The sequence below is a fragment of the Mesocricetus auratus genome, unplaced genomic scaffold, assembly GCF_017639785.1.
Source record: "Mesocricetus auratus isolate SY011 unplaced genomic scaffold, BCM_Maur_2.0 Super-Scaffold_100007, whole genome shotgun sequence".
NCBI lineage: Eukaryota > Metazoa > Chordata > Mammalia > Rodentia > Cricetidae > Mesocricetus > Mesocricetus auratus.
Window position 1 is genome coordinate 49,023,355 of NW_024429191.1, and position 8,191 is coordinate 49,031,545.

The following is an 8,191-nucleotide window of genomic DNA, read 5'->3' on the forward strand; positions in this document are numbered from 1 at the left end:
CTTGGAAATACATAGGCAGGAAATGGATGAAGACGTAAGGCATAAGAGAAAACAACAGAGTGTTCTTTCCGGTTAACCCCAACACTCTAAAAATGAGGAAGTCATGAGAGCTCCCAGAAAGAGGAATGGGAGAAGGCACACCCTTGAGAATAAGTGCAAAGCTAGCCCCAAGCCCAACCCCTCCCCCAACACACACAACCTGCACATGTACCAATCACAATCCACTCAGTACTATTTACCGTTAAAAGTCGAAATTGCCTGTCCCAAAATATGAACCACCGGACACAAAAGCACTTTGTCATGTGTACTAGTTAGTGACTTCTGATTTGGTCCCTCCCACACCAGCCCTCTGGGATATAGTTCTCCACTCTGACTGACTTCCCACCCCTGCTCATCGCTGCACAAGGAAGCCAAGAGGCACAGTCTCCAGACTTCGCACAGGTAACCCGACTGGGGACCAGTGGGACAGGGAATGTGCTATAATTTGCAGGTAGGAGGGAGGCGTTGGGCATCGGTGGCACTAAAGTGGGAAGAGATACAAGAGTATAGTGTGGGACTTAGTTTCCCTTTATCGGATTCTAGATTGGATTGTGGATGCCACAGTCCCACGTGAGACAAAGACCCAGCTGTGTCTCAATTGCAGCCCAGTTGTTGTCCACCGGCCCTATCCTGATCTCAGTTTCAGTCCTAGATCCAGTTGTTGTCCACCGGCCCTATCCTGATCTCAGTTTCAGTCCTAGATCCAGTTGTTGTCCACCGGCCCTATCCTGATCTCAGTTTCGGTCCTAGATCCAGTTGTTGTCCACCGGCCCTATCCTGATCTCAGTTTCGGTCCTAGATCCAGTTGTTGTCCACCGGCCCTATCCTGATCTCAGTTTCAGTCCTAGATCCAGTTGTTGTCCACCGGCCCTATCCTGATCTCAGTTTCGGTCCTAGATCCAGTTTGAACATTCCAATCAGCCGTGATGGAAGACTGAATTCATCCCTATTCTGCTTCCCGTTTCTCTGCAAGCTTTTGCCCAGTTTCTCCCATGGCTCCAGTCCAGTGCAGGTGCCAGCCCAAGGAAAGGGCGCAGTATCAAGACAGGTCCTGTCAGACCTAGCAATGGCAATAGGTTTAGCTGTTAGCATTACCTCCACATTCCAAACTCAACTGATACTAAGCCCAATCCTGACCCCATCTCTAGCACAGCTGCATGTCACCCCCTTTTTAATTTTTCAATTGCAATTTATTTATTTAATGTGTGTGTTTTGACTGCATATACGTATATGTATCATGTATGTGCCTGTTGCCCACAGAGACCAGAAGAGGGTATTAGATCTCCTGGAATAGAGTTTTGGATGGTTGTGAGCCACCATGTAGATGCTGGTGACTGAACCTGGGTCCTCTGAAAAAGAAGCAAATGCTCTTGACCACTGAACCATCTCTCCTGCCCCCGCCAGGCCTTTTCCTTCTGGTTATAGCATATGCCATATTTGATCTCAGCTCCAGACTTATCTCGGTTCTACACCACTTCTAGATTTCTCCTTGGTCCCAGCTCTGTGTCAGCCTGGATCCTGTCTCTCAATTTCAGTTCAGACAGCCCCAGAAGCCTAGTGTTTGTCCAAGCATGACAATTACATATGAAAACTTCCAGAACTCAGGAATCGAGGAGAAAAATCCAGAGATTGGAAAAGGTGAGAGAAAAGCAGCCACTCATTCCCAACAGGTCGCTGGAATTTCTGTTGTCATAGTCTATGTATGTATTCACCCTGGGCAGTATTGTGTGCCTCACTCTGGTGGCGTCAGGGCTTAGCACCGAGGGCCCATTGTGAAGAAGATACAGGGCCAAGGAAGACCTCAGTGATTTGGCTTCCTGTGCTCTGTGAGGGAGAAGAGGAGTGTGCAATGCAGGCAGTGGAGTTTGGAGGGGAATGTGTTTATTTCATCATGCAGACATGTGTGGACCTGTTAGGGACCTTGCTGCCCCTATTTGTGCCCTATCAGTATCCCCACTCCCCTGAGCTCTGATTACAAGACCTTAGTGCTATGCTTGTTTCTGTTTGCTTAAATGCATGTGGGTTCCTAGTAGGTGCTAACCACATCCTCAGGACTGTGAGGGGTCCAGGGAACCATAAATTTCCAGTACATTGGAGGCATCAAATGCCTGGGTATCCAGAGTCCCCTTATTCTCTATGTCCCCTACACTTCCAGTGACAAGCCTTCACTAACCCCCTCACCCCAGAAACCCTTTCTCTCCCTTCCTTTCTTACAATCTGGATCCGCTGAGTCTTGACGCCCTCTTTTCTTTCAGCGGCTCCCCCCCAGTCCTTCCTGTGGAATATCTTCTCTTGGACCCGCCTCCTCCTGTTCTCCCTGGTCCTCGGCCTCCTGCTGCTGGTGGTTGTCTCTGTGATTGGATCCCAAAGTGGGTGTCCTCAGTGTGGCAGGGAAGAGGGGAGTCACTGGGGTGTGTGGTGGGCCAGGCCGATGGGGCAGTGATGGGTGCAGAGGGCACCTGCGGACAGCAGTGAGGGCCATGGCAATGACAGGGTTAACAGCCAGAGAAGCACAGTGACTGGAGTGGGTAGTAGCTGACAGCAGCAGTGGGGACACTGGTGGGGACATGGGGACTCATGATGGGGATGGCTGCTGGCCGTGTCACTTATTGTGCTTGGGTTACACGGTCACATTACCTCACCTCCTAAGACTGGGTTTGCTCATGTGCAGTACTGGGTGACAATGGCACCTGCCCCACCGGGACTCTGGGACCAGAACGCTACTCTCTGTGCAATGTGCCCAGCTCAGTGCTGGCACAGAGGGACCGAGCAGCCTTGGTTCTGATCATTCTGTCGCCCTCATCAGATTCCCAGTTAAGGAGGGACCTAGGCACCCTGAGAGCCACTTTAGACAACGTCACCTCCAACACAAAGGATGAACTGCAGGCCCTGATCTCCAGGGGTGAGTTGGGCTCTGACCAGGTTCTGGGCAGCAGTGGCTGGGTAGGGAGGGCAGAGGCCTGAGCTCCGGTCCCTTGCTGTGCAGGCAACAGCTTGCAGGAGAAGATCAGCTCCCTGAAGGTAGAGGTGGATGACCACAGGCAGGAGCTGCTGGCAGGTGAGAGGCCTGGTGTCTGAGTGCAGAGGGTGTGGGTGGAAGCCGTTCCTGGTGCTGAACTGCCGTCTTCCAGGACGAGACTTGAGCCAGAAGGTTTCTTCCCTGGAGAGCACGGTGGAGAAAAAGGAACAGCAATTCAAAACAGGTAAGACCTGGGCTTCCTGTGCCCTGGGGGCAGATGAGCGTGTGTAGTTCCTAGACTGAGCCCTGTGCAGGCCGTCTGAGCAGCAGGGACTCTTTGTCAAGCAGATGTCACAGCAGAGCTTTGTTCTCACTTCCTTCTGTGTGTCCCAGGCCTGTCTGAAATAACGGAGCGTGTCCAAGAGCTGGGGAAGGACTTGAAGTTCCTGACATGCCAGTTGGCCAGCCTCAAGAACAATGGTGAGGATGGCGATGGGCGGAGTTGGCTCCAGTTCTGGGAGATGGCACGCTAGGCAGCGCCCTGTTCTCCACCCTCCCTCTCTTCACAGGCTCTGAAATGGCCTGCTGCCCTCTTCACTGGGTGGAGCACGAAGGCAGCTGCTACTGGTTCTCTCAGTCTGAGAAGTCGTGGCCTGATGCTGACAAATACTGCCAGCTGGAGAATGCTCACCTGGTGGTGGTCAACTCCATGGCAGAGCAGGTGATGTCTGAGTTGACTCTTTGGAGGGGGGCTCTCTGGTCTAAGGGGGAGATGACCATACTCTTTTTTTCTTCAGAATTTTCTTCAGGGTCAATTATCCAACATGGTCACCTGGATGGGCCTGACGGACCAAAACGGGCCCTGGCGATGGGTGGATGGAACTGACTTTGAGAAAGGCTTTACGTGAGTGTGCACTGCACATCTGCCTGGGACCACCTCTTCTCCCGAGGCTTTGTCTCTGGGGCAGGTGGTAGAATCTGGGGATGTGATTCAGAGTCTGGTCTCTGGAGACTCACACCTGTGTCTATTCATAGGCACTGGGCCTCAGAGCAGCCCGATAACTGGTATGGGCACGGGCTGGGAGGAGGAGAGGACTGTGCCCACTTCACCTCCGAAGGCCGCTGGAATGATGACGTCTGCCAGAGGCCCTTCCGCTGGGTCTGCGAGACAAAGCTAACCAAGAATAGCTAGAAGCCCGCTCCACTTAATTTATTTCTTCAGTGTCAATGCCTTCAGCTGCTAAAGCCTGGGATTTGGAATCCTATCCAGTCTTGACATTCTTGGGGATGGTTTTTATTGAGAATTTTAAGGCAAGGAGAAAGGATTGTGTTTGAGATGGGTGGTGTGGTGTTCGGAAGAATGAGGTTATTGAAATCTGTGATATTTTGTGCAGTGTGCAGCTTAGTATAACCAACTTTTGAATGTAACAAAAATTAAATACGTTTTGTTGATTTTGGTGTTGTCTTATTCATATCAAAATTGGATTACAATATAGAAAACTATATAAAGCATATTTGTCATCTTTGACTGAATAAAAGCAAATTCAAAACATTGAGTGGTTAGCCTAGTGTCCCCAAAAGACTTATAGAAAATAGTTAACATTCTGGTTGAGTTCCCAAGAGCTCGTGTTCAGCAACTGTGAGGGGACTATAACTGCACTATTAAGAAAATTATGGCGCTGGATATTGTGCCTCATATTAATAATTTTGACCTCTGGGAGGCAGAGGCAGGAGGATCATTGCTAGTCTGGGCTCCACAATAGGTACCAGGGCTACACAGTGAGACACTGTCTCAAAACTAAAAAAAGAGGAACCTTTGTAAACCATTTCAGGAAAAGGAAAGAGTTGTCATTTTGTGTTCAAGTCACTGAAGAAGGTGAAGAACACACCTTTTAAGATTTGTGTTCTGGGCTGGTGATAAGGCTCAGCTGGTAAAGGTACCCGCTGCTAACTAAGCCTGGTGACCTGAGTATGAACCTGGTACCCACATGGTGAAAGGAGAGAACCAACTCGTGCAAGTTATTCTCTGACCTACACACACACACACACAGGCACATACACACACACACACACACACACACACACACACACACACACACACCATGTTCTGACTGAGGATCCCAAGAGCTCTCTGTACCTCTCTGAGCCTCTAAAGGTCTGTAGGCACAGTTAAGAATTCATAGTTGCAAGACCATTTCCCCAGACTTCTGGTTTCATGGTATTTTGTTTTGTTTTGAGACAGGGTCTCTCTATGTAGACCTGGGTGACCTGGGACTCACTGTTTAGACCAAGCTGGTTTTGAACTCACAAATATCGGCCTGCTTCCACCTCCTGAATGCTGGGATTAAAGGTGTGTGCCACCAAGCCTGGCTGATTTCATGCATTTATTTTTAAAAATCCTAAATCATATATGTGCAAGTGAGTGCTGGTGCCCATGGAGGCCAGAAGAGTGTGGATCGTTAGGAGGTGACGCTGTCTTTTTATTATTATTTAAATTAGAAACATGCATGCTTCAAATGTCAATCCCAGCTCCCCCCCCTCCACTAGCCCCACCCCCACCCCCTCTACCCCCAGCCCAATCCCCACATCATTCCCCAGGGAGGGTGAGGCCCTCCGTGGGGGGATCTCCAGAGACTATCATTTCATCCAGGGCAGGACCTAGGCTCTTCCCCATGCGTCCAGGCTGAGAGAGCATCCGTCCATGTGGAGTGGGCTCCCGAGATGACGCTGTCTTATGTGGGTGCTGGGAACTGAACTCAGGTCCTCTGAAGTTCGTACTCTTAATTGCTCCTATCTCTCCAGATCCTATAGAAGCTTTCTAATCCCATGCAATCCCATATCAGTTCCTGGGGTTATCTAATAGCCTATTGTATTATTTGGGGGAGGATATTACCTGCATATACATCTATGTATCATGTGCATTTAATTGAATCCCAGGATAGGAGTTATAGGCAGTTATGAGTTGTCATGTGGGTGATGGAAATTGGAACCTGGTCGTCAGCAAGAGCAGACAGTGGTCTAAAGAGCTGAGCCATCTCTCCAGGCCCTATTTTTTTCTTTTGAAGATATCAATGGATTTTCCCTTAATTTTTTTTCTCTGTGTGTCTGCTATTGCCATATAGGGAGACTATTAGGTTTTTTTTTGTTTGTTTGTTTGTTTTTGGTTTTTTCAAGACAGGGTTTCTCTGTATTGTTTTGGAGGCTGTCCTGGAACTCGCTCTGTAGACCAGGCTGGTCTCGAACTCACAGAGATCCGCCTGCCTCTGCCTCCCGAGTGCTAGGATTAAAGGCGTGCGCCACCAACGCCTGGCGAGACTATTAGTTTTTGTATGTTGATTTAAAATCTATTACTTTATTAAAATTTGTATCAGATGTAATAATGAAGAAAAAATACTTGGGGTTGGAAAGATAACCCAGAAGTTCAGAACACTTGCTACTCTCCCAGAGGACCCAGATTCAATTCCCAGCATCCACAGGGCAGCTCACAACCGTCTGTGTAATTCTAGTGCCAGGAGATCCAATGCACTCTTCTGGCCTCTGAAGGCACTGCCTGCACATGTTACACAGACACACATACACACACATAAAGATAAAATTTAATTTTTAAAAGAAAGAAAAAAGCCGAGTGGTGGTGGCACACACCCTTAATCCCAGCACTCGGGAGGCAGAGGCAGGCGGATCACTGTGAGTTCGAGGCTGGGCTAGACTGACAGCCTCGAAAACAATACAGAGAAACCCTGTCTCTAAAAACCAAAAAAAGAAAAAGAAAAAGAAAAAGAAAGAGAAAATCCTTGGCCATTCTGAGTTGTTTGGTTACTAGGAATTAGCAGAGCTGGCCGCATTCAGGAGCTTTGGGTTCACAGTAGCCTTGTGAGAACAGAGTGGGTTCTGGCTAGGAATCTGGCTCTGTTGTGTTTAGGTGTGTGGGAGCTGCGTTAGCTTGCTCTGTTCTTTGAGTGTCAGCTGTCAAAGAGGATTATCCCTGGCCACTGCCTCCTTGTGGTAATACTCCTGGGAGCCAAACCACTCCACACCAGTGCTTCAGAAATCCTCTCAGTGCTGCATTCCTCAGAACAAACAGAAGCCCTATTCGCAGACAGGTGGCAAATCCCATGAACAAACAGCCCAGAATCACTGAAACTGCAGGCGAGAAGCACTGATTTAACTACATGGCATTAAAGTTCTTTTTAATTAGCATACATAAGAGCATAAAATTATAAAATCATTATGGAATTTTCAAACAAATTTGTTTTTGTTTCCTCTTCTCTGCAGGCTTCTCTCCCATCCTCTGACCACTTTGCTCTTCTAACCCCCATTTAACTTCATTTCTATTCTCATGTCACCCGTGGTCTATTGCCCACCCCCTCCTAACTCTTTCTGCCTTCTCCTGGTCTCCTTTCTAGTTTCGAATTCTACATCCATGCTTATCCCTACTTACATACCTATGCATATAAGTTAGGATCCTCACCAAAAAAGAACATGTAATTTTTGTTTTTCTGAGTCTAGGCCACCTCATTTAATACAATATTTTCCCAACCCGTTCATTTTATTGGCAATTCCGTTGTGCATACACGGTACATTTTCATTATCAGCTGATGAGCAGCTAGGCTGATCCCGCTTCCTTGCTGCTGTGCATAAGGCAGCAGTTAACTCCAACGTTCAAGTAACTCCGTAGTGGGCTATAGAGAGCGTCCTTTGAGTATATAGACATGAGTGAGACAGCTCGGCCATACTGAAGCTCTAGCTTTTATTTATTTATTTACTTATTTTGAGGCATGTCCATTCTGATTTCACTAGTTGATACTCTGCTAACATTGATAAAGCATCCTAATTAGGGTTTCTATTGCTGTGATAAAACACCATGACCAAAAGCAATTTAGGGAAGAAAGGGTTAATTTCATCTTACAATTCTCAGGTCATACCCTCTATCACTGAGGGAAGTCAGGGTAGGAATTTCAAGGCAGGTACTTGGGGCCAGGAACCCATGGAGAAGTGCTGTTACTAGCTTGTTCCTCATGGCTTACTCAGTCTGCTTTCTTACACAACCCAGAACTATCTGCCCAGGGGCTGGCATTGTCCTCAGTGAGCTGGACCTTCCCATATCAATCATTAATCAAAAAGATGCCTGACAGCATTCTTATGAAAATATTATAGAGGTAATTTTTCAATTTAGGTTCCTCTTCCCAAACTTGT

At 47.9% G+C, this 8,191-nt stretch overlaps 1 protein-coding gene across 2 annotated transcripts; it reads left to right on the forward strand.

The window, feature by feature from the left end:
- The first annotated feature begins 252 nt into the window (after positions 1-252).
- LOC101839449 (C-type lectin domain family 10 member A) lies at positions 253-4,450 on the forward strand. Of its 2 annotated transcripts, none has more exons than XM_040749003.1 (10): positions 253-441; positions 1,521-1,677; positions 2,295-2,408; positions 2,846-2,941; positions 3,026-3,097; positions 3,171-3,242; positions 3,392-3,478; positions 3,568-3,719; positions 3,796-3,902; positions 4,034-4,450. In XM_040749003.1, the coding sequence occupies exons 2-10, from the start codon at positions 1,611-1,613 to the stop codon at positions 4,188-4,190; spliced, it is 924 nt and encodes a 307-aa protein (XP_040604937.1). In that variant the 5' UTR covers positions 253-441; positions 1,521-1,610; the 3' UTR covers positions 4,191-4,450. The 2 variants fall into 2 exon arrangements, with proteins under 2 accessions (XP_040604937.1, XP_040604936.1); XM_040749002.1 differs by having other exon boundaries at positions 1,575-1,677.
- Positions 4,451-8,191: the final 3,741 nt, after the last annotated feature.

Bases quoted from the DNA above. Each gene is read 5' to 3' on its own strand.
- LOC101839449 (XM_040749003.1), top strand. From the start codon at position 1,611: ATGACAATTACATATGAAAACTTCCAGAACTCAGGAATCGAGGAGAAA. The intron at 2,942-3,025 runs GTGAGTTGGGCT...CTTGCTGTGCAG, and splicing joins GCAGGCCCTGATCTCCAGGG to GCAACAGCTTGCAGGAGAAG. The intron at 3,243-3,391 runs GTAAGACCTGGG...TGTGTGTCCCAG, and splicing joins GGAACAGCAATTCAAAACAG to GCCTGTCTGAAATAACGGAG.